Here is a 26,444-nt window from a genome sequence, read left to right on the forward strand (position 1 = left end):
TAAATTATGATCAGTAACATAAAAGCAAAATTGCAAAAAATGAGAAACTGTGTCTGAGGCTCACAGATGACTCTGACTCACGGCCTAAAAGGTGTTTATGTCTGCAGTAGGAACCAGCTGCCAGCTTGCTTGGAGTGCGCTGAGATTCGCATGCAGACACAACATGGTCCCTGATTGGTGGTGAAGATGTAGCAACTGGAATCCCCTGCTGGAGCCAAAACTCCCCCTGAAGTGTGTTTTTCTAAGTGATCTCGCTTTCATCGGTAAATTATAATGATCCACACTATCACAGGGTGAAAGCAGCGAGGAAAGCAGGTGATTCAGTCCTACTGGAAACCCCTTGAGAAAAATCCTTGACGGCGAATGTATCAAGAGGCGAGCTGAACTGACGAACCCCGGCTGGATTAGAGCGGAAACCTCATCTTACAAACACATACTTCACTTTATGGGCATGTTCACCTTCAGGCCTGTGATGATGCTCTAAGCTACCTGTCTTTTTAACCGTTAAGAGTGTGGCTCTGAGAGGGACGTGCGCCTGACTGCCTTCTTATCTGGGAGCTCCTGTCTGCCACTGACACTCCAGCTGACTGATGCCGCCATTAATCACTGTGATGCGATTAGTCATCTCATTGATTCCTTTGTAAAAATAGCCTTTTGGAACGGGAGAGGCTCGAGCTCACGCAGCATTGATTTTGGTTCACCTCAATTTATTTTAATCATCGCCTAACTGAAAGAGGAGAAGATGGAGGCTACTCCCGTCTGTTTTCTTTTTTTTTTATTTCACATGTATGTGTGTATTCTCTTTTGTTTTGGAGAATGCACGGCAGCATATTCTCCTTAATTTGCAGCATTTGGGATAGAAAAAAGGCAAGGGAGGGAAGAACATAAGTAGAATTCACAATGTGACACCGCCAAAACTTCTAATGATGAACTTCAAAGGCATCCGAGCTGTGCTATGGTCTTTTACCCACCAGCGGCCCGGTTCTGGCGTGTGAAACTAAGCAGCAACAAACAAGTCGGAGCACAACACCTGTGGGTGGAGAGGCAGGGAATGTTTCTGCTTCCTCACTAACAAGCATACCCGAGTCGATGTGGTGAACGGCCCAATGGGGCCAATCATCTGCCACAGCTTTGCAAGGCGTCAATCCCCCCCCCCATGTCCTCTATACTGCCGGGTTTGCACGTTTCATGCTTTCATTTCATGAAAGATGGATGGAAGTGTCAGAAAAAATATGCAGATACTCAGGACAGGGGTGGAAATCAGATAGGTGGGTAATAAACTTACCTTTGTCACAGTGCTTTCCCTCACGTCCCATGGGACACTCGCATTTATAGCCTCCCGCTGGGAGCGCCTTGCACTTGGAGGAACTGTGGCACTTGCTGTCTTTGCAGGGGTCATGGACGTCAGCACACGTTGGACCTAAATGAAAAGAAAATGGTGAATGTTCAACTTTTGTGGCATTCACATTAGCAAATACTTTGTAAAAAACACCTTTAAATTCAATAGATTTGGTTTAATTTTACTTTTGGGAAAAAAAAGAAAAAAAGAGTCGAACCTCAGTCAGATTTGATGAAGACTATCTTATGAACAGCATGAAGAAACATATCCTGAAATGCTGCCAACACAGTGTAAACATCTTCATCTATTTGGCCTTCTTCTTTTTGGAGTGCGGGGCCAGTAATGGTCTCCGACCTGATCTTTGGAGCTACAATAGTTACCATGAACCCCAAAATCAGGTCTAAAAGGTCTATGGCCTTTTATCCCTTTCTGTAAGCAGGTGGATGGTCTTATCTTGGTAGGTTTGCGGTAGTGTCTTCTACTTTCAGAGGATGTTTTGGGCAGAAATCTGGCAGCTTCCTGTATTGATTCATTACCTAATGACTGCTTTACCGCGTTCAATCTAGAAGGGTTCTGAATAAATGAGGTTAAACACCATGAAACGACTACCTTGACTGCAGCAAATTTGGAATGAATCAGTTAAAGCATATTTGATCCACCATTGTTATAGGGCATCATTGTCCCCGCTTGACCTGTAAGTTTTGACACAAGGTAACCAAACTTCTAATTTTTCTCCCATTTAAAGGGAATCTGGTCAAAAAAAATGTGCTTTTAATGATCTTTGCGCATAGAAGTTTGTAAGTCAAACTGTGCTTAAAGCATTGAGGTTATAATTGCAACCAGCACTTCTCTAACCTTCTTTACATAGAGATACCTGATATCTGAATAAAATCAGAAAAAGACATTTGATTGGTTGCTGGTAAGGTATGACACTCTAGTTTCCAAGGATGCCAGCCATGAGGGGCGGAGCAACAACGTATCTGTTGTGAAGCATTTTTTCCCAAAGATGTGCCATGTTTGAAGGATCTTATAAAAAGCATATTCTGTCTTTAAAGTGCGGAACATTTTTCTGTGAAATAAAACAACAACAAACATTTTCAGGAATTGCTTTAGATGCATTTAGGTCTTGTTCAATGGCTTTAGGAAAAACACTTGAACAATGTTTGACCTTCTTTGAAAGAAGAATGAGTAGGCATCTCGCCCCTTGTTTGGACTACCGTATTTTTCGGACTATAAGTCACACTTTTTTGGTGTTTGGCTAGCCATACGACTTAGACTCTGGTGCGACATATATACGATTTATTTTTTTCACCACAAGAGGGCGCTTTGTAGCTTTGCACACAACAACGTATTCTATTAATACCACTGAAAGAAAAAAAACATTACCAGTTACCACAACAAAACAAATTATAGTGGTCTGAATGACGTTAAATGTTTTTATCTAGTATCGGACAGGCGCACTTTCTGCCTTTTTTTTTATTTTTTCATTTTGTTCGTGTTTATTTCTTCTTCACCGTTTTTACTACCATACCTGTCTTTGGAGATTATTTTATTTGATGAAATATTTTTATTTTGTTTGATGAAACAAAATCGAACAGAAATGTCGAAGGACAATCCTCGATGGTGACTGCAGTTTTATTGACAAATCGCCACGGGCGATAAGCCCTACCGGTAAAATGCTCTAAAAGGAAACTAATTTAAAGTGTAAATTAGGCTGTAAAATAGTCCTGTAGACTAGGCCTTTGACATGTACGCCTATAATGGTAGTAATAGTATTAATGATAGTAGTGGTGATATTTAAAACAACCAGAGAAGGCGACAGGGCAACTGGCGCATTATCACTGCGTCTCAAATGCCCGTTCAGGAAATAAAAATATGCAGTCTTCGAGCAGTAGCCTACCACCTGCCAGTTATCAGAACACGCATTCCATGGATAGAATAACCTTGAATAGATTAACCTTTCAAAAAGGTGCGACTTTTAGTCCACTGTGACAAATACGTTTTTTCGCCTTCATAATGCATATTTTGGCTGAAGTGACTTAAACTCCAGGGCGACATTTAGTCCGAAAATTACGGTAAGTGTCTAAACTTCTGAAGAGTTTAGACACAGTCTAAGTCCTCTGAGGTCGTCTCAGACAAACCTGTGTTTACACTCAGAAAGAAAATTACACCCTCCATTTACTAATTAGGTGACTCCGGAAAGAATTTGGCTGCACTTGTTTAGCAGTCTCAGGGTAAAGTGAGCTAATGAATGCAAATCTATAAAATAATCATACGCTCTTTACTTTTCCTTCACCAATATACAGTATTATGTGTTGATCTTTCTCATAAAATGCTGAAAAGTTCATGGGGTGTGAATACTTTTGCTAAGCTTTTTATCTGACATCCCTAACAAACAAGTGGGAATCTTTCTCTCTCTGCCGCCATGTTTCTGGGCCAAAGCAGCCTTTTGGAGAAGCTCACACACATCTGTCGAATGATGGGTTTGCCCTCCGCCACAGCCCATCTGAATTCACCCGTCATTACTCCGGCAGTGGGAGCCTGTGGCGAGGAGGGGGGCGCGTTAATGAACCCCGTCCCCGCTGAGCTCACAGGGCTACCCTGTTTTCCCCGCTTTCGGAAGCTGCCTTTTCATCCTCTGCTCTGGTTTCTCTGCTCTTTTATTCCCTAACTCTTTCCCCTCTCTCAACTCTTTAACTCTGATCTTTCCTCACCTCCCTCAATTATCTGGCTGTCCTGGCATGTCCTCCCTCCTAATTACAGCCCTCCCGAATCATGTATTCCCTCTTGTCTCCCTCTTAGAACTGTCCCTTTCCTCCCATAAAAGAATCATGGACACTTTAAAACTGACTTTAGAAAAAACCCCAACAACATCCAGAAGAATGTTAAACCTGCAGGCAAAGGTCCAAGCCTTATTATTACTTTAAATTTTTCTCTGATTACAGCAGAATCTGGGGGAATCTGTAACATTTATGAAAGTCTGATGAAGACCAAACAATAACAGACAAAAAAAATCCATGAAAACTGTAAAAATACAAATATCTATAAGTCTTAAACATTATATCTGATCAGACACACTTTAAACATTACAAACCAGTTTTTATCTGATCATCTCCGACAGTAGGGTAAATGATTAAAATCTTAACTACTTCTTATAACTTTTTAAGACTTGCAAACTAATAATAGATATTACAAAGCCAAATCTTACACCAGCCCTTCTTCACCAATGATTTGGTCTAACCCAACTAAACCTGCCAGCCTGAAATAACATACACTACAGACGATGTCTGCTGAGGCCCAGATGTGTGATGCAGCAACATGCAAACACAGGTAGGTGTTGTCCAATCTGTGTCTGTAGCTCCAGTTTTGCAGAAACAGCTTCTAGGTGGTTGTTTTCTACTAAAACCAAACTCTACACTAAAAGTCTGATCATATCAGCATGGCCTACATAAAACAGTCAAAAAATCCTGATCTGGGATAGAAGAAATCCACAAGGAGCAACGTAGGCAGGGTTTCAGATTTGATCTTCCAGTTGTCTCTGTGCCAGTCATTATGTTCACATAACCAGGTGATAAATTTGCTGAATATGCAAACAGTTAGCTCTAATCTCTGTGTCTGCCCTCACTGTGTCCCTTTACTCTGGGCTGCCTTTGGATATCTAGGGATTTGGTCTCTGCTGTGGCAGCCTTGGGCTCTTTGGGGCGGGTCTGGGGTCCCTCACACCTGCTATTGAGCATATCTAAAAGCTGAAGGAGAATTATTAACCTACATTCATGAGAACAGTCATGTCATACACCACAGCCGCTTGTATCCAGGTGTTCATGGAGACACAGGTATGCTAAATACTAAGCTGCAGCTTCAGCTTTATTTAGATCTGAATAACATCATAATCCTTGTGGGTTTTGCTTTTTATGTTAATTTACATGTATTTAAAGCATGTGATTAGGATACTCCCTTTTTTGTCTTGGTCTGTTGTGTTTTGCTCTTTTTTTCTTCCGCCTCGGTTCTTGTAGGTGTTGAAGCAGACTTCTAAGAGTTATTCTTTATTTTCGGTTTTTCCCTTTTTTATCTTTCTTTCCTTAATTCTCTCTTTTTCTCTTACCTTAATTCTTATGCATTCTCCCTTTCTCACCCTCCTCTCTCTCTCTATGTCCATTGCATATGTTTTTTTTCCCCCAAATCAACCTTGAAGGAAGTTTTATATACCAAGTGGAACTTTATGGCAACACCCATGATGGTCTAACCTGACAACAGCCAGATGCATGTCTCGCTCCGCCCAGCTCCACTCACATACATCTGGGAACCCGCTCATTGAAAGTGATTTCCCCAACCGAATTTATGGTCTGTCCAATCAGGACGCAGGGCGGGTGTGTCCTGGAGTGGAGAAGCGACCGTGAGATTCCAACAACAATGGCGGCTCGCATCGAGGAAGCAAGCAAGAGCTTGATCTACCAAATGGCTCCTCCTCTCACAGCGTCACGGGTTAGCTTCGGTGTGAGTGGTTGAAATAGCACGTCAATAAAGATGACAGACAAGTGGCTTATCCAATCATATGCAAGGAGTTTTGATAAGGCCCAGCCTTCAGTAAGGCAATTCCTATGGCGGGTTCCCAGATGTATGTGAGTGGAGCTAGGCGGAGCGAGACATGCATCTGGCTGTTGTCAGGTTAATGATGGTCCACTTGTGAAAACAAATCTAGTATTTTCAGCAGCAAGAAATACATTCTCAGAGTTAAGATGTAAAAAAAAAAACGAAAAAAATAAAAAAAACCTAAATCTAATTGAGAATCTCCTGGATATTACTGCTGCAGCAAAGAAGCTTTCACCTTTTGACTGACTTACCCCAGAATCCATTGCTGCACTTGCAGTGGAACATCTCAGCCTCTTTGACCTGGCACTCGGCTCCGTTCTTGCAGGGGTTCGGCTGGCAGGGGTTGTTACCACATTCACCCACTCCGGCGCCAAAGAGGCTGTCGCCGTTGCTCTCCTGAATGTTGAGCATCCGGTTGTTGACGTCCAGCATGCGGATGCAGCCAACCAGACCTGAGGTGACCCCGGTCCTTTCCTTAACACTGAGGAGCGACAGGAAGTCAGAACCACTGTGTTTCTCTCTAACATGACTCTCAGCTTCGATAGGGATCCTTACTCTTGCTTCAGGTCGTCCGTCACCCCTCCAATGAACAGTTGGGTGTCGAGGTTGAGCCCATCAGTACCGGGAGGACTCTCACCCTGGACGTGCGGCTCACCGTCGACGCTGAGCATGCCGCTTCGCCGGCTGCGCGTCACCACCAGCTGATGCCAGCGTCCCGGGGTGATCTGAACCTTGCTGATCACGGTGCCTGTTCCCGATCCAGTGTTAAACCTGAAGGATCAGACAGAGATTCAGTCAGAAAAATCCAACCCAACTCCTGCGTACACTCATATTTGATACCGACCCAAACCACAGTTCTTCCCAAGCTTATGTTTGCTCTTTATCAAGCTAAAGCTGCAGGAAACCTGCTCAAAGCAATGAAAGAGAAGATACAATAACTTCCAGACTGGGAGAAACTACATGAAATGTTCAGCAAAGGAAATGTTCAAAACCTTTTTCTCCACACGACCTTTCATCTAATGAGGTTTTGTTGGGAAAAAAAAAAAAGGCTGTATCATCACAGAAAAGAGCTGTCGTCTGCCTGCGCCCACACGTTCAGTAGTATTAGCTCAACCTGAGAGCAATTATCTGCCACAAATAATTATATCTTCCCCCCACATCTCAGATTTGCGAAGCTGTGGGTGGTAATCTCACCGCTGTATTTCTGGAACTGAGGCAGAGCTCCCTATGAAAGCTCCCGTGTGTAACCGTCTCCTTTAGTTTTGTCATTTTCGGTGTATACAGTAGATCTAGCCGGGTCAGTCCAGGAGAATCTCAATCCCTGTCAAATCTAAAATCCCTGGTTAGCGGATGGAGCAGGAATAAATGGCTTTAAATCGTATCTATAATTAGTCTAATGAGCTGTCTTCTGAAGTTGCTGCCTTTTAAAATGGTATTTATTAACACAGTTCTGCTGGGAGAGAAGACATGAATACACACTATTATGAACAAGATTATAATACTTTGTGTTTCTGTTGGTTTCTGGGAAGAAAATTGGCCAATTTCAAAGGACTGGTGCTCGCCAGTGAAAAGGTGAGAGGAAATAATACTGAAAGTACTCTTTATGTTTCCCGTCTCATATCGTCTCGCCTCTAATCCAACATGTTCTATTCTCTTTCAAAGATCTGGGCCTAATATCCAGATTGTCTTTTTAAGTTTATCTGCATTGAAAAACGTTTTTTTTTTTTTTTTTATCATTATATATACATGCAAGTTACAGCAGCTTTTATCAGAAGATCTGCTGGGTTTTTTTTTAACCATCTAACATGAAATCAGACATAAATATTTCCAGGTTTAGGTCATTGAGGAAAATTAACATTATTTACAGAGGTGGGTAGTAATAGGTTATTTGACAAACTTTAAGAATAGAATATTACTTTTAGTAGTATTTGTACTTAAGTCTACCTTTTAGTCTTACTTAGGTCATATAATATTATGAGATTATTGCTTCTCTTAATTCTGATTACCTCCATGAGCAAATTAAGCTTCTCTGACATCATGTAATAAAAAGAAGACATTGAAGCTACAACCTCTTTATCCTTTCTTACTGTAATGATTTGCTAATTTTCAAAAACTGAGGTGGAAAAATGTTTTTGTCTGCTTAAATTTGAGTATGTAATAGTGTTATTTATTTGTATTTTTTACTTTAAAAACTAGAATGTCTGCATATCTCTGTCTGATAACATCATTTTTTTAAGATTGAATGTTATGAGCAAACAACTGCTGCATAATTAGCTATTTTTTTAAGTAATTTTTAAGTAAAATCTTCGTCTTCTACCTTCTACTTTAGTAAAAAAAAATGGTAAAGTAGTGCTACTCTAAACTGAGTAAATGTTTTGGTTTATTTATCCACCAGGTTATTTTCTTTTATTTGGTAGATTTGCCTTTTAAACTGCCTCCTTCCAGAAGTTTTTCTACAATAGTTTTGCTCAGTTTGATTTAGCATTAATTACTTAATTCTTGTTATTTTTTAATACAAATATGGTCTTTATTTAAACAGGTAAAGCCTCAGTGAGATCAAAATATCTTTTCCAGGAGGGAAAAGTCAAGGACAGAAAAAAAAAAGTTAAAAGTATTTATTTGTATTAAATACCAGATAGAAAATATAAAAAAATACAGTTATGAGTAATGCAGCATGATTGGAGGCATTGCAGCCCTAATCCTCGCTGCCTATCAGCATCCTTACACTGGGTTTGAAGCTGAGGTGCAAACAAAGGCAGTTTAGCTCCAGGTCATCTGAACAGCTGGTTCTGGTTCTCTTATCCTAATGTTCAAATTACCCCATAGAGTTTCTTTAAGGTTTGGGTCAGGCATTATTTGCTGGCCAGTTAAACACGACAGAACCAGGTTTGGTGCCTTCAGCAGTGGGAGAAGATGCTTAAAGTCAGAGGAAGTAAGATTAATATGTGGCAATCCTCTTAAATCTGCTGGTGCACCTATTTTTATCACACTTTTTTCCTTCCTCTAAACTTTCCATTAATCTCTTATTGGAGAAATGTACCTCTGCATTCAGCCCATCCCCTTAGGGAGCAGTGGGCTGACATTGTGTGGCCCCCGGGGGGCAGTGTGGGGTTAAGGGTCTTGCTCAGAGACCAAGAGCAGCAGTCTGTGAAGATGAACTTGGTACTTGCAACCTTCTCAGAGCAAAAGTGCACTGCTCTAACCCACTAGGCCAACACTCCCCCTCCTCCCTGTGAGCAGCCGGTTTTTCTTCGATGGCTGTTTGTGGTTTTCCCTCCTTGTTCTTCCAATTGACATGATACAGGCCCAGACTAAGGCTACGTTCAGACTGCAGCTTGGCCCATATGCAACCTGGATTTGATTTGTTCATGGCAGTCTGAACAACACAGATCCGACTTTTTCCAATGCGACCCAGGCCACTTGGCTATGTGGTCCTGAATCTGATACGAATCTGATCTTTTCATATGCGACCTGTGTCTGAACGGCTGGGTCGCATTCAGCCGATATGAACGACATTAATACCTGACAAAGGTCATTATTCTGGGTCTTGCTATGAAGAAGCAGCAAGAAAAACAACAACCATGTCAGTGATGCGTAGAGCAGTATTTATGTTTTAACCATCTTGAAAATATTGTGTTTTTATGGTTGTAAAAGATCACTAGATGCGCGCTGGCACTACCATCCATGTTTACTTCCTTAAACATATAGCACGCTGGCAAGTGACGTCATCGCGTCCTCTACTGCGCATGCAGGACACTTGCGTTGTATGACTGCAGTTCACACAGGAGATCACAAGTTGCATATATTTGGAAATGTGAACGGCAACGCAAAAAAAACAGATTTCACAAAAAAATCTGAATTGAGCATCAAGGCCTGCAGTGTGAATGTAGCCTTTGAGACCATTTACAGAATCAGGAAACATTTATTTAACAAAATATCAGAATTTCCTGAGACATTTTTTTTTATTTATTTATAAATTTAAATAATAATTAAAAAAAATTCCAGTTTAAAAATACTTCACTCCGTAAAAATGAGTAAAAAACGGCTTTATAAAACATTTCACAGTATTGTCTGCGATGTTCCTGTACCTATAAGGCAATTTTCTATTTCCAGATTTTTGTGAAATCTCCAAAAAAGTAAACATTTTTTCTCTGCAGGCATTCCAGCTTAATTATATTGTCCCTATATTAGATGCAGGTAAGGCACAGAGTCATTAAAACTGATTGTAAACACAATAATGCTCTACTTTGTGTGATTAAAACCCATGTGAACTAATAATCTGTGAGTATATTCTGAACATTAATGCCTTCATGTGTTCAGATTGCTCAGATTAGTATCTAAATATATGAGTTCAACCTACAAATAGCCCAGAAGTCTCCTTATTTTTATTTATTTCCTGGCTCTGCTGTTTCCTACATGTTTACTCGCTGTAATTATTTGCCTCATTATCCTCAGCCCTCTCTGTTTTGCTCTTATTTACGTCGTCTCCCAGCTGCTGCTGCAATGACCCTGTTCCCTCACGGGGATCATTAATGTTTCATCGTGTCTTTGTGATAAGAGATGGATCAGGGAGGAAGAAACCCAGGATCGATAAGCGGAATTAGACGCCACTCACTTGAGCTCCACTCTGCCGTTGACCAGAGCCAGAGAGATGAAGTCCTTCTTCCTCATCTGGCCGTTGTAGAGCAGCAGGCCGTTCATTTCGGACGCTCTGAACTCCATGGCGATCCGGGCCGTGTGGTATGCGCTCATCGTCGGGAAGGCCAAGTAGGACTGGCCTCCAAACGACGGGATGAAGTACTTGATCACTGCGGGGAAACGGCGGTAACAAGTCAGTCCTGTCATTACTTTGTGATATGATTTAGCGTTGTCAACCAGGAGCCAAATGAGCATAATTAAGCCTAAGTGGCCATGATAAATCACCACCTCTTTATTAGTTTATTTCAACACATTTCCACATTTTTTTTCATGCACACATACATTTAAATAAACTCTGTTTTTAGCTTCCTTTCCTCTCATGTCCGTCTCATCAGTCTCTGTGACGAGCGCAGCATCTGATGAGCTCCTTGTCTTCTAACGGCTGGATTGATCCGGTGGAGGCTGCGTGTGCAGTTTGGTGGGTGTTTGTGATTTCAGTTAGCCACTTTAACTCAAAGGCACCGAGTAATTCTCATCATCTAATCCCCATCAAAGCAATTAGTGTCAATTATCTGAAGATGCAGCTGTGCGAGGTCGCTGCTTGCTAGCCCGAAATCCCAAAGCAGGGTAAGAGGGAAGGAATAAAAAAAGAGTTTTTCAATAAGTTTTTTTCTGTTGATTTTTGCTTTTTCTCTGTGGTGCTGCCTGGATTTGGTGTTGCCCTTGGCGAGCAGCTCAGTGGCTGCATGTCTGGGATGGGAACCTGTCTGAATCAATGATGAGGCTGAAGCACACAATGCAGAGGAACAGCCTGCTTCTGACTCACTTTTTTATTTCAAACTTGATTTAAAACCTCGACGCATGAAATAAAAGCATAAACGAGATGTTGTGTTCTGTGCTCTGAGTGCTGTTAATTCGTTAAGCTTTAAATGGCCCAATAAATCCACATCTGTGGCCACTTAACATTTCATTTCCATAATCCGGCTCTAAATGGAAGTCATCACTCCCACCGCTGCTTTAGGTGTCACCCTGCAGTCACCTCATAGAACTGAAACTGAAAGATTGCACATTGGCAACCAAAGCATTTTCGAACTTCTTAGCTGCTGCAAAATCTCGATGAATTTTTGCCTTTATTTATTTATTTTTTGCTGTATTGTGGCTTAAAACAAACAAACAAAAAAATCCAGGATGGGCAAAGGAAAAACTAGGATGGACAAACCTTTCTCACACACCGCCCCTCCTCGTCCAGCGAGGCACTGGCAGCGGAATTCGTCGCCGTCGTCCTCGCAGGTGCCACCATGGAGACACGGGTGGGAGTCGCAGGGCTTTAGGGTCTTGGGTGTAGTCCCCTTTCTTGGTGTGGTGTTGGCGGGCGGCTGAGTGGTTGTGGGGTGATGTGCTGAGGTGGTAGTGGAGGTTCTGATGACCGGCGGCGCTGTGGTGGTGGTACGCCTGCCGCCGGGGAACCTGCGGGTGATTCCTTCTGGGCGGCGTGTGAAGTAGGGGGATGTAGCAGGAGCTCTGGATGTGGTGATGGGGGCGGCGGTGGTGACTGCAGCTGTGGTGGTGGTGGTGGTGGTAAACAATGGGATGGTGGATAAACCTGCAGAGAAAAAAACGTTTAGCTTTAGGTTCTTAATATTTTGAGTTTAAGAAAACCTTCAATAAGCTTCCTTATGAATAAGTTACAGTAATACCCTCTTTCACTTTCTAAATCCTCACACTTTGCTGTTAAGTCCACATCACATTACCATAATTAGTGAAGTGAATATTCTCTGCCGTGGGCTTCTTCACAGAGAGGCTGGTGTCTTTGGAAGCCTTTAACTGTTTCAGCAGCGCTCCCTTGATGTCCTTCACGTTGTATCTCGTATCTGTGATTAAGAAGAGGTACAAGCATTCAGGACAAGGCCTCTGAGGATCCCTGCAAAGCAAAACGCAGGATGCAAGCTCCTTTAATGGTACAATGAATATATCAAACAGCCTTGTGCGTGGCAGGTGGAGGGTCCCTGCGGACCACTTGTCCTCCAACCGCCGCTTGTCCGGCTTTTTTTTCCAGATGAATCGCTTTCATAATACTCGCCGCAGATGTTTGTTTTACAAGCCATGGAGGAGCGCCGTATAACAGCATCCGCTGCCCCAAGTGAAGGGTATGAAGGACGCTAAATGTTGATCATAAAACAAAGGAAAATAAGAAAGAAGGATGGAGGACAGGGACCCGCTCCTGTTGGCTACTGATGGTAGTTTAAAGCCGCAGTTATGGTGCATCTACTACGCTTTCTGAGACATTATATCTTCAGCAGACTTGAGAAATGTATTTTATATGGATTTTAAATACCAACTTTCCTTTAATTAGGCAAGGATGCTCCAGTTATTTGAACAATAGGTTTGTTATAGTGGTAACAGCTATTAAAACAGGTAAAGCAAGGCTTATAATTTAACAATTAAGATGTAAGAACACTAATGCTAATGCGCCTACTATTATCAGAGGCTCTCTCAAAGGCTCTTTTACTTTTTTAAAGAAAAAAAAATATTTTTTATTAAACATTTTTCTGAAGGAATAATTCTGCTAAAATAAAAGCGCCAGGTAAGAGCTGGGGTTCTGGTCCATAAACTCCACCGGACCATTCTCATATTTAATCAGCCAGTTGTTTTGAATGACAGTAAAATCAATCAGTCACGTTAATATTTGCTTTCTAAACGTAAGGACAAGTTCTGCCTTCGACAGGGACCAGCAATCAGGGCTGAGTTTGAACGCTGAGGGAGGATAATATTTGGGTGTACTTTGCTATTCTTAATAATATTATCCTTCGTTCTAAAAGATTAAAAAAAGTAAAGAAAACAGCTTAAAATTTGGACCAAAATTCACTCCATAACTGCAGACCAAAAAAAAAAAGGGCTTTTGATGGGGTGGGCGTAATGCTCATTCAGTCTGAGGAGTACAAGTTTATTTTTGCAGATTTCACATGGCCATTAATATATTTTAGAGTTAGACATAGATTTATTTTATCATTTTGTGTAAACAAAATGAAATTTCATTAAGAAAAGCTCTCTCTCTTTTTAAAGTGCAGCCTTGAAAACAGTAACAACACACATAAAAAGAGTGATATGAACATATGACTGTATATTTACAGTTCTAACATTTCAGTCATTTATTTATTTTTAGTTATATTTAGCATATGACATGTTGTTAAAGAGATCAGCCCGTTAACCTGTAAGGAAACACATAAAGCCTGCTGGATTATTTAGAATAGCAAGCTTTCATAAACAATTACAAGGTAAATCTACTGTAAACATATCAGCATTCACCATTTTACACAGAAATATGGTTCAGGTTTACTTCCCTACAGGACAGCGGTTTGACTGTAATATGTTTTCCTAATATCAGTTGTTTCTATTTACAGACTCCTTATCATTTCAGGTTAGACTGAACTGTTGCATGAGGATTTAATAGAAAATGTTGTAAAATACAGGATGTATATTTCTAATGTTCTCATTTTCTTTTCTGGCAGTAATGATTTTCTTTCTGAACATGAACGAACACTTCTCACCTGGCCTGAAATGGACCTCCACGTAGGCCAGGATGGAGTCGTTTTGTGCCAGCTGACGGACTCGAACTCCCATGAATTCTTTGTGCACCTGTGACTTCCTGAACATTTCATTGAGCTGCAAGACAGAAAACGAGACACAGACAGAGACAAAAGATGATAAATGAAGCCTGTAATGAGATCCACACTTTAATTCTACAAAACTGTACACTATCTTAAAAGGAGGAATGACTGCCTCGCAAATTGGTTTGCAGGAAAGAAAGCCATTGGGTGTGGGAGCAAAAATTGACATTTAGCTGGCTGAGGTGACATTCATTTTAGGAGCCGGTTTCCAGGAACACCAAAGATAAATGCCAAGCTACCCTGAAATTCTGATTGGTTGTGCCTGATTGGTGTGTTTACATTTTAACAGACAATACAACTGAAAGAGGAAGAAAGGCTCATTTAAAGCTAACTTTTGATAGCTTACAATAGCTCTTTTAGCCACAAATATTTAATTAATTACACAAGTATAAAGCTATCAATACTATGCTGTTAAAATCAGGAATGAGACACAGAAGAGTTTTTCACAATCTGTGGCTCATAGTGATATTTATGAGACTTATTAATAAATGGTTCTAGATTCTAAAATCTGCAAACATCTCGCAGTAGTGTTTCTTTGCTCCTCCATCAGGTTTTTACACGTGGAGCTGTCCACAAAGTTACATATATTCGTTAGAGGATGGAGAAGAAAATCAAGCTGCGTGGATACCACACACAAATGCATAATTAACGCGTAATTTAAACCTCTCATAAACAAGAGTTAGCTAAGATGTACTGGTTTGGAAATGAAGAAGATAAAGGATATGGTGAACTTCCCTTTTACTACGATAAGCTTGCTAACTAGGTATAAACCAGCTTGACTGCAGACAAACTGCTTGTTTTATTTTTGATAGTCTGCTAAAAATCTAAATAACTTGTAGAATCATCACCTAAAAAACTATGCAGGACAAATATATATATTTAGATCTTACTCTAAATTTCTGCTGAAATATATTTATTTTAAAACAATAAATAAATAGTATGGATACTTTTATACATAATAATCACTATACACCTATAGGAATATGTTTTAGACCTAAGTTATTAGATAAGGTTATGAATCCAATTCCTGTTAAATACTATTTAGCATCACAGACATCACAACAATAAACTCTGAAGATCTTCTTTGCACACTGCTGTTCGGTTTGACCCTGTGCTGCGACTGGCAGTCCAGTCCACCAACACTGAAGATTAGGTCCATTTTTTTTATTTTTTTTTTAGCTTGAGAATTCAGTCTACTGGAGTATTTTCCCTGCAATACTTCTTAACTCCTCAGATTTGTGAAGGTGTGACAGCAAATTAGAAGGCTAAACCCTCCAAAGCTGGATTAGCGATGGAAAGTCACTAGGCACAGACTCTCCTCAGCGGGCTGCTCATTCCTGCCCATCTTGCAAATGTTTTTCCTTTATCTTTAAAAAAGCAGATTCTCGTGTTTTTAAATGATGCACCGCAGCTTGACTCTTTTCATGTGAAGAACCCACTTTATGACTTTGTGTGCCTTATTCCCACGTTAAGTCCATTTGTATAAGTGTAGTAAAGATGTAGAGGATGTAAAGAGGCACACCAGGATTCAAGAGGCTGAGGCCGCTAACAAGCGCACACACAAATCACTGTGAGGTAACAGATTAGGTTCCAGTGGGCGCTGCTGACACTGATTTAACAGCTGGTACATGTGTACAGTGTACACAGACACGGGTACAGCTTTCCATTTCAGGGTTACTGGATTGTCAACAGAGACATTTGGCCTGAGATCCGCAGAGAAGACGGACAGTGGAGAAAGTCAGCGGTGGGGGGTGGGGTGGCAGGCTGTGATTATTGTAGATTTTTGCCTCACTTACGCACAGCGTATGCCATCATATCCATCTAACCTTATGAGACTTGTATCCAAATTAAGGCTTGGGTTTTCAAACTGCAGAGAAAGCCTAATTAATCTGGCATGGAAAACCGCTTTTGGGTGTTTTGTACATTTGTTTGGCGAGCAACTGCATGATTCTGCGGAGAGAGAAACAATAGATTTCTTCTTCCAGTAGGGGTCTTATTAAACTTGAAGAGCATCTCTCCATGCAATAATTGCCAAATATTTTCTTAATTAACGCAGCGAATACAATAAAGGGATATCTGGAATGAGGTAAATACAAACAAATGAATGTTAAAAATAAACTAAGATGCAAAAAAAAGCCTTATTTATTCTGTTTTCTCCCCTTACTTCGGTCCTAATAAACAGAGCTCAAATGCCGTACGTAATCTCCTCCACAGATCGACTGATGGAACAGATTTGTCCCCATGTTCCTTTTTATTAAAAGCCAAATATAAGCCAGGACATGTCCTTTGATGTATATTCTTTGACCGAAATCAACAAATGCATTGCTTTCCTTTTTTTTCATTATTGTTATTTTATATCACACATATCTGAGCAGAAAAGCCACTCCAGCTCAGCGTGGCAGAATATTACTCAGCAGCTTCAGACGTGTCAGGTCTGTAATATGTGCAGTGATACCTAACTGAAAGAAAGGAGTGAATTTGATTAGCCTGGTGCTCCATGAGGGGTTTTATTGCATTGAGACGCTCTGAATCTTGTTTCAGAGGCTTTGGCCTCTTGACAAGAACATTCCCAAAAGCTTTTGCTAGAAACAAGGTAGATGATATATTTTCTTCATTTTGAATGTTTTGTGCGAGATTCAGCTCATACTGCATGTTTACTCAACTTAAGTTAGTTTTTTTCCTGTAGCAAAAGAAAAATATAACATGAAGCATGATATCTGCAAGTAGTGGAGGTCCTGGCATGAATGATGCACTTTATTTCACCGCCCAATACACAACAATACAGACCCTTTAAAATAAGGTCTGCAAAACAATGAAATATTAAAACATAGTTAATACGTTTTTTGTTTTAGTTTAAAGGTCTGACATAACGAACAGATTGTAAACGGTGTAAGATAATTAAGTCATCAGCTTGATTTGATCCTGTATTATCAATAATCAAAATCAACAAAATAACTTGTTTTACTCCAATATGGTTCAGTCTATATCAGGGGTAACCAATGAAAAATTACCAGGGGTCCGAATAAAGAAAATCATCCACCAGTAAAGGTCTGTAAATTTTTCAATAAAAAAAGGCAAATAAAAAACAAATAGAGCATTTTTCAATTTCAGAATGTCAGGATTCCTGTCTGTCTGTTTGTGTTTCTGTGTTTGTCTCCCTTCCTCCACCAGGAGGCGCCTGGTTCTGGTCCGCCTCCCCACACACCTGCGGAGGGTTACCTCATTAACGGAGTGTTCTTAAGCTGCTGACTGCCACTACCTCGACGCCAGAGTGTTTGCCAGTTTTGGGTACTCTAGCCAAGCTGAGTTTTGCTGAGTCAAACTGAGTTCTTGTCAACCTGAGCGTAACCTTGTTGTTTTTGTCTTTGCCTCTCGGAAGGAAGTCATCCTGCAAACTGGATGTTTCGGACCGTCTCTCCCTGGAAGGATCATCTGAGCTTCAAACTGAGCTGAGGATTTAAACTGGAGGTTTGAATCCACTTCCCCTCAAGAGATTGTTTGAGCTTCACACTGAGCAAGGGATTCATCTCCACTACGACCCGTTCAAGTATCGCAGGAAATCTGAGTGGCAGTCAGCTTCTCCGTTCACCTACAAACAACCGCATTCTGGGTAAACCCTGTCCGCCCTCCACCGAATCAGACAAACACTGGAACTACCGCACACAGACTGGAATCAAAGAGTCAAAAACTTCTCTGGAAACGTGAGTCAGTAGCCAAATTCTCCTCTTCAAGTTCAAGAACCAAATTTCCTACTGAGCCTGAACAAAACACTCTGTCTTCCCCTCACTCTTCAGTTCCGGTTTCATCAACACTTGATTCAGCATTATCTCTTCAATAAACCTGTTAAACCTTTCCCCTGGTCTCTCTGAATTGGTTTCTCTGCATGTGGGTCCGAGCTTTTGATAAAATCATGACACAGAATCTAAAGTGTTTTTTGAAATAGAGAACAACAGTCGTTCAGTTTGGTATATAACCAAACTCGGCCAATCCATGACCTCTGGTCTAAATTAATCCAAAAGCAGTTAGAGAATTTAACATATATTAGATGTGTTTGAGATTATTTAATAAAAATGACTTTATATATGATATTTAAAACTAATATAATCAGAAGCTCTGAAATAGAAGCCAAACTCGTAGTTGGTATTGAATTGTAAAATACAGCCGAAATATTGCAGGATATACGTATATTAAATACGTAAAGGAAAATTAAAAATCTTAATCTCGCTTTGCAAACATACAGTAAAAGGTTTAATAGACATAATTATGTCGGCCTATGTGATGCTGCTTAAAGGCTTTTTTTATTCTAAGATGATGCAAAAGCCTTTGGGGTTAATGAAAAAGCTGCTTTGTTTTTGTTTGTTTTTTTTTCACTAAAGGAATATAGATTTAATAAATCCCTATAAATCCCCTTTTTTAGGACTTAGCTAAGTATTTAAGATTTTGATCTAAAAACGCACTGCAGATTTAAATAAATACATAGAAATGGCTGTAAGTTGGGAGCCAATAGAAGGTTTTAAAACAGATGCTAACTTTAATTATTCTAAGGTTAACCCAGTGATAGCAAATGACTCACATCTTGTGTGTCACTGTTACTAATTAAAAGTGCTGAAGCCTTCTGCTATAATTTTGTAACCAGTTTTGTTACTCCCCCATGCTATGATGCCCTGGGTGGAGAGCCGTTTCATTTTCATTTAGCATCAAAAAGACAAAAATCGAGAAAAAAGAAGCTGAAATGATGAAAAATTGTTTTGGATTGCTTGAAACACACATATGTTATTCACTACTTTGGTTTTATCCACATTAGGAGGGTTTAAGGACTAAAAGCAAACAGAACATATAAATAGGGAACGTTCAGGGAAACTGCTTATGCCAGCAGAGGAGTTTAACCAAAACAAATGATTAAAAAGAGTAAAAAAAAGGGAGTGCACACCCCCCCCAAAGAAGTCAGACATGCTAACTGGACTGAATTCCCAGCAACAAACTGCTGCTGTAGCACTTACAGCGCTCTCTATGCTGCGGGCCGTCTCTCCAAACAGCTCAGACTTTGGATCCTGCATCTCAGGGGTGTAGACCAGGTTATCCACCTGCTCCAGGTGCAGTAAACCCGAGAACCTCATGGTAGCTGTAAGAAGAAAAGATAACGTGACGTCAGAGCCATAGCAGAAGCCTTTTTTTACCGTCATCATTTCCCCACTGCCTTCACGTGGCGCCGCTTGTTTCTGGAATAGTGCCGGTTTCAGGTTGAGTGATGGATTGTGAGTTTGTGTGTGTTTGACAGGGCGGGTAGGGTTAGTGAGTGTGCTGCTGATCGCCCAGGGTTGGGAGGGGGTGGCGGTGGACTGGAGTTTGACCGTTAAAGGTTAAGGTAGTGGTGGAGGCAGTTGTGAGGAGGTGGGGGCGAAGATGAAGTGTGAAAATATGAGAGAGGGGAGAATATGGGCCAGTTTTACCAGATCCAGAATCATCCCAAAAGCTGGCTGTGGCATAAAGGGCTGGGTAGAAAGACAGCAGGTTAGACGTACAGATTCATAAAAAAACCAGTGAACACACACACACACACACACAGGTAGAGAGACATGCTGAGGAGAAAATAGCCTGAAGGCAATCTGAATAGCACCTTCTTCCATAAAGAGAGAGCCTCAACCTTGGAGTGCTGTGTTGTCTAACATATATCAACTTTTTATATGCCTTCTTCATACTAGTGCCGGCGAGAAGGGGGCTTGAAATAAAGCCGAGAGGCGAGGGTGTTTGTGTGTGTGTTGGGTGAAGAGTAGCACAAGAGGTGCCAGTGCCGTGGTTCCATGCCGCTTGTAATCAGCAGAACAAATTGCCCAAATCAATCATCGCTGCCCCTGCCTGAGCAACGGCGGCGAGAACGGGGAAGAGCACTTGTATGATTATCATGAGAGATAGTCGTAATTGTCTCCTTAATGCCGCCAGACCGACGGCTGACACTGTCTGGTTAAAACTGCACGAAAAAGGACACACAACCGGTCGCCGCTGCCGCTGACCCCCCCGTTGTGCGTCCCTGCTTCTCTTGCAATGCTTTCACAGGCAGCCCACATCGATTCAGACGTGACGGCAGCCATAAAACAGAAGCAAATGGCTGCGCTTCGGCTGCCAGGAAGACGGTAAAGAAAGCGAGGGGGACGGAGAGTCATATCGGACGTTTAATCCAGAGAGAAGACAAACGGAGAGGGTGATTTTCCAGCCTGCTTCTATAAAGGATGTAGAAGGGGGAGAGAGATAAAAAAGAGAGAGGGATAAAAGGCGGACGGAGCTATTCAGCTATCAGATTGTAGTGAACTGTAAAATGTAATGGATTTGCCAGAACTCCCGGGCATATGGAAGAGTTTTACCGTTCTGCAGTAGAGCTGAGGGTCAAATAACAGAACATAAATGAACATTGTCTATTATGTGCATATAAAACAGCTTGTTAAAAAGCCAAACACATGGAGAGCCGCACTGGTTATTAAAAATACCGTATCCGACCAAATAAATCCAAACTACAGAGTCTTATAAATGGATTCACACCCATAGAAGTTTCCCATAAATGATACAACCCCACATTTCTATGTAGGTTATTGGGATTTTATGCGATGGGTCGACTCAGAGCAGTGCCTAATTTTAAAGTGGAAGGAAAGCAATACAACCTTTTTTACATAAGAAAGATTTCATCTGGTTTAAAGATCTGCTTAAATATCTGAAGGTTGGAGGGAGTATGGAAACACTGCGGATCATTAGGAGGGTAGATTTGTCCAGGGGATCACCGTTAGTTAAAGAGTCCCCATAGCTGGGCTTCATTGGTGAAAATCGTTGAAAAAAAGTCAGAAGGTGAAGTTAGGATGAGCCAGAGCAGAGGAGGAGGACCTACGGTCAGATGAGACCTTTAGAAGAAAACTGTGTGGATCAACAATAAGTAAACCCACTATACTAATGGTAAGGCATGGTGGTGAAAGTATAAAAAACTGAGGATGCTGCCACTGAAGATTCTCAGTCATCCAGGTCATAGTCATTCCAAAAAAAAAGATAAAAACAATCCACTGGACTTTGTTTACGAGTTTGAAGACGTTTCGCTTCCCATCCAGGAAGCTTCTTCAATTCAAAATGGCAGGAATAGCGTTGAGTTCAAGGTAGCCCAACAAAGCCTTCTTTTTGTTTTGAAAACACCCAAATTGAAACGGACTGTGGGGATACTTTACTTCAGCCGAGACAGAGTAGATAGGATAATGGATGGAGTTAGTTATAAGACAACACCAGAAGACAACATGCTAGTTGCCTTCAGAGCATGTGAACGGAGTGCCGCTCGTACGGTCCGCCCCTCACAGTTTAGCCAGGACGCTCTGCTCAAAAACGGCTCCGCGTTAGCCTTAATTTTCCTGCCGCTCCAGCGAAATCGCTCAGAATAAGGCATTTTCTGATATTTCCCTTCATGTAATTATGCCAGGACCCTGGGACACACGGTGTTTGATTTAATGATGTGATCGATACACGTGTATTGTCTTATTATTTAATTTAATAAATAATAAGCATGCTGTTAAATTATCGCACGATGAACGTAACACCTCAATCCATTCTTGTTGCCCAGTGTTTCCTATGTAATTTTCCTTTTATTTTACTAGACTAGTGAAATCCTCGCTTCAGCCTTTGAATTGAAAACCATTTTTCGCTCCTCCATATTTCTTCCTCACCGCTCACATGCTCTGGATGCCATAAAAGACTTAAAACTAAGGGGAAAGTTGACTTCCTGCATAATAATGAACACTGTAGGTACAATAACAGACCTTAGACCAAAGCATAATTGCTTTTTTTCTTAATTTCCCTGAGAATCCATGGAAAAACTTTCAAACTCATGTTCATAGAGGGCTAATATCCAATCTGACTGATCTTGACGTATTCTAAGCAATGGAAAGAGAAGTAATGTCAGTCTGTAAAATTAATTTATGCCTTAAAAAGCTTTTTTTCCCCCTTCACTTCACCACTATTCGATACTTTGTTCACCTAAAGCCTCAAAAATCATATAATGTATTATAATATCACAAAATGTGAAAAAGAAAAGATTTTAAATCTGCCAGTCTGAAAGCTTTTTATTCTCTAAGGTCGAGGAACGCCCAATCTGAGACTCACAGAGATCACGACCGTCAGACCTCAGCGTTTGATATCTCAATAAAATGTCGAATGATAAATAATTAGTTCCTCTTCTGCCGCTATCGGAAAGATGCTATCCAACTTGATTGTTAGAGATGGCAGCTGAGGCGTTGAGGGATGTGTCATTTCGCCACTAATGAGCGCCGGATCACCAGAGGCTGTCTTATAGGGGGAGAAAAAAAAACTCCAGGCGCATTGATCGATCAATCGCTGAGCCCGAATTTATTGGGAACGCTTGTGTAGTGGCAATCTTTCTTCATTTTCCCAAATACCACTTAGAGCTGCAGACACAGTAATTTCTTCACTCGCACGACATGACAATTTCTTAAAGTTTTGATGTCTTTACTTAGAAATAAAAGGGTTACAAAATCAGAAGACGCACGGTAAGAAAACTTTATGCTCCCATGCCATATGCAGCTCTGCCAAAACAGCACCTGCACGTTCTCAGTTACATCACTTAAAGGGGCAGTCATCAAATATTTTTTATATCAATAACTGTTTTCTTAGAACTATGAAATACACAATGACATGAACTAAGAATGAAAGAAAATATAAACTGCAACTATGAACTGTACTTATTTATTGCATATTCTATCTTTTCTGCTTTATGGCTCTTACATATCCGGCCCCTAATTGGGTATATTGTAAGATTACTCAATTATAATTAACTTAAACTAAGAGCCATCAAATCAAGACTATTAATAAACTACAAATAAACAATCTTAAAGTAAAAGAGTCCTTTTATCTTCTTTCTCTTCATATGGCTTCTTGCAATAAGCATAGCTTATGCACAGATCTCTCCAGGATGCTGTTCTTCGTTTGCAACTTGACACGACGTACAGTTCCACTGGAGTCAGGTAGGACTTGAACTATTCTTCCCATGATCCATGAGTTGCGTGGAGATGAACTGTCTACTACTAGCACCACATCTCCAGGTTCAAAATTCCTTTTCTGTCTCGTCCACTTCTGACGTTCTTGGAGGAGGGGGAGGTATTCGAGAGTCCATCTGCGCCAGAATAGATCCGCAAGATACTGTACTTGCCTCCAGCGCTTTCTTGCGTATAGATCATCCTGGTTGAAGATTCCTGGTGGCAGGTTAGGCTGTACCTTCATCAACAACAGGTGGTTAGGGGTCAGAGGATCTAAATCGTATGGATCATCTGACACACTAGTTATGGGTCGGCCATTTATTATGCTTTCAACCTCACAAAGAAGTGTTTGAAGGCTGTCGTCGGTGAGGGTCTGTTCCTTGAGAAGGGCACTAAGAATTCTACGAACTGAACGGATCTGCCGTTCCCAAGTCCCGCCTTCATGTGAAGCTGCGGGACTATTAAAGATCCACTTGATGCCTTTCTTTTGCATTGTCTTCTCAATCTCTGATTGTTTCAGGTTTTTCAGTGCCTCTCTCAATTCCTTCTCGGCACCAACAAAATTGGTGCCATTGTCGGATCGGATTATGGAGACCTGTCCTCTTCTACTCACAAAGCGACGAAGGACATTGATACAGGCACTTGTGTCCAGACTATCAGCCACCTCAATGTGCACTGCCCTGATGGTGAGGCAGGTGAACATCACACCATATCTTTTGACCGTTCCCCGGCCCCGTTTCACTTCAAATGGGCCGAAGTAATCAATTCCAACATTAGTGAATGGTGGTTTGTCTGGTACAAGACGATCTTCGGGCAGAGGTGCCATTTTCTGTTCACCAACTCGTCCTTGTAGTCTTCTGCAGACCGTGCATTTGGATATGAGCTTTCTGATGGTGGAGACTGCTTGTGGGATCCAAAACTTCTCTCTTAACTGCGATAACATATAGTTACGCCCACAGTGACCGATCCTCTCATGGATGTCACTCAGGATGAGAAATGCAACTCTTGAATGTTTGGACAGTATCACAGGATATTTTGTGTCCACTGGCATGGCAGATTTAGCTAGCCGTCCTCCTACCCTAAGAATGCCATCTTTCAGCATGGGATCAAGTTTATGCAGCTGGCTGCTCTTCTTTACAGACTTACTATTGCAGAGCGCATTAATCTCCTCAGGAAAGCATTGGGCTTGGCTGTACCAGATGATTTCTGCTTCTGCCGTTGTCAGCTGTTCCAAGGTAAGTGCTTTCTTTTCCATGGTACTCCTGTACCTTTCCATGCTTTTTTGCACAAGCAACTTCTGCTTCACTGGATCCTTTTCTGTTTGACTAATTTCACTTTGAAACTCTTTTCTTTTGTTTTTCAGATTGAACAAAAGTTCTCTAAATTTCAGAATCCATGCAGTCGCCCTTTTCAGTCGGTTCCAACTGTCATAGTACTCGATTAACTTGTTCATGCAATCAAGCTTTTCTTCCATTGTGATGGTGTTTACTGTGACACTTTTCACCTCTGGGTCATTCTGCATGCTCTGATTCAGATTGTCAGGTCTTTGTGGCCATTCACTTTCTGGCCGTGAAAGGAATTCTGGGCCATTTATCCAGTCTTTATCTTCCATGAACTTTTTTGCTTTCATACCTCTGGTTGCTTTATCAGCTGGGTTCTGCGACGTTCTGACGTACCTCCACTGAGATGGTTTAGTGGCCTCTCGTATAAGTGTGATTCTATTTGCCACAAAAGTCTTGTAACGGGCTGTGTCACTATCGATGTACTTCAGAACCGTTGTGCTGTCAGTCCAAAAGATTGACTGCTGGAGTGGGATCTGCATTTCAGCTTGCAGCATCCTATCCACCTTGACTGCAACCACCGCTGCAGTCAACTCCAGCCTTGGCACAGTGATCTGCTTGAGTGGGGACACTCGAGACTTCCCCATCATCAAGGAACAATGGATTCTGCCTAGGTCATTCATCAGAACAAGGTAAGATGCTGTGCCATAGGCGACCTCACTCGCATCTGAAAAATGGTGTAACCTGGCAACTACTCTGGTTCCAAAGGCCTGAGGTTTGACACATCTTCTGACATTGAAGCCTGAGAGGAGACTGAGATCTTCCAACCACTTACTCCACTGTTCTTTTTGTGAGTCACTTATCTCTTCATCCCATCCTAGCTTTTCTTTACACAGGTCTCTCAGGAGAAGCTTAGCGGGGAGTATCAGTGGTGCCAGGAAGCCAAGAGGGTCATAGGTGGAATTTACGACAGAAAGAACACCTCTTCTTGTCTTGGGCTTGTCTTGTGGCTTGATGCTGTACGTGAACACATCATCCTCTGTACACCATTGTACACCGAGAGCTCGTTCGGTGGGCAAAGCATCCTGTGTGAGGTCGAGGTCTCTTAATTCAGTGGTTCGAAGTTCTTCAGGAATGGAAGACAAGACTCTCCTGCTGTTGCTAACCCACTTGGTGAGGGTAAAACCTCCTTCAGCACACAGGTCTCGAAGATTCTTCACCAAGAAGACTGCTTCCTCCTCGGTCGCCACCGATTTAAGACAGTCGTCTACATAGAAATTATGTAGAACTGTTTCCACAGCTTCTGGGGGTGCGGTATCTCTTCGATCTTCTGCGGTTCTTCGTAGCACATAGGATGCAACGCTAGGGGAAGATGTCGCTCCAAACAGATGGACCATCATCCTGTACTCCTTTACAGGTGTGCTAAGATCACCAGCCGGCCACCACAGAAATCGCAATAGGTCGGCGTCTGTCTCTGGGACTCTCACCTGATAAAACATGGACTCTATGTCCGCCATCACAGCTATTGGTTCTTCTCGAAACCTCACTAAGGCACCAATGAGCGTGTTGGTTAAGTCAGGTCCCTGCATCAACTGACCATTGAGTGAGACATCCTGGAAGCTGGCATTGCAATCAAAAACAACTCGTATTTTCTTTTTCTTCGGGTGGTACACCCCGTGGTGTGGAACATACCACACCCTGTTGTCATCACGGGCAAGCTGGTCTTGAGGAACTTCCATGGCATAGCCTTTTCCCAGAATACTTTCCATAAAGCCTTTGTAGTCCTCAAGAAACTCTTGGTTCCTTGATAATTTTCTTCTAAGGCCAGCAGCTCGCTGTTCGGCCACACATCGGTTGTTGGGCATTTTCACAGCCTTGTCTCTCAGTGGGAGCCCCACACTGTAATGTCCGT

At 41.6% G+C, this 26,444-nt stretch overlaps 1 protein-coding gene across 10 annotated transcripts in view; it reads right to left on the reverse strand.

The window, feature by feature from the left end:
• agrn (agrin) overlaps positions 1 to 26,444 on the reverse strand; it is a 454,482-nt gene that overhangs the window by 39,867 nt on the left and 388,171 nt on the right. For 6 of the 10 annotated variants that reach the window (XM_038289893.1, XM_038289889.1, XM_038289895.1 and 3 more), the window contains 9 exons: positions 19,686 to 19,727; positions 19,236 to 19,357; positions 14,116 to 14,230; positions 12,319 to 12,438; positions 11,787 to 12,170; positions 10,545 to 10,737; positions 6,485 to 6,700; positions 6,181 to 6,410; positions 1,286 to 1,420 (listed from right to left, as the gene is read on the reverse strand). In XM_038289893.1, the coding sequence (XP_038145821.1) occupies positions 1,286 to 1,420; positions 6,181 to 6,410; positions 6,485 to 6,700; positions 10,545 to 10,737; positions 11,787 to 12,170; positions 12,319 to 12,438; positions 14,116 to 14,230; positions 19,236 to 19,357; positions 19,686 to 19,727 (1,557 nt within the window). The remainder of the gene's footprint in view (positions 1 to 1,285; positions 1,421 to 6,180; positions 6,411 to 6,484; positions 6,701 to 10,544; positions 10,738 to 11,786; positions 12,171 to 12,318; positions 12,439 to 14,115; positions 14,231 to 19,235; positions 19,358 to 19,685; positions 19,728 to 26,444) is intronic. The other 4 variants (XM_038289896.1, XM_038289892.1, XM_038289891.1 and 1 more) reach the window with 1 other exon arrangement.

This window comes from Cyprinodon tularosa, unplaced genomic scaffold (assembly GCF_016077235.1).
Source record: "Cyprinodon tularosa strain WSP-4 unplaced genomic scaffold, ASM1607723v1 ctg273, whole genome shotgun sequence".
Lineage (NCBI taxonomy): Eukaryota > Metazoa > Chordata > Actinopteri > Cyprinodontiformes > Cyprinodontidae > Cyprinodon > Cyprinodon tularosa.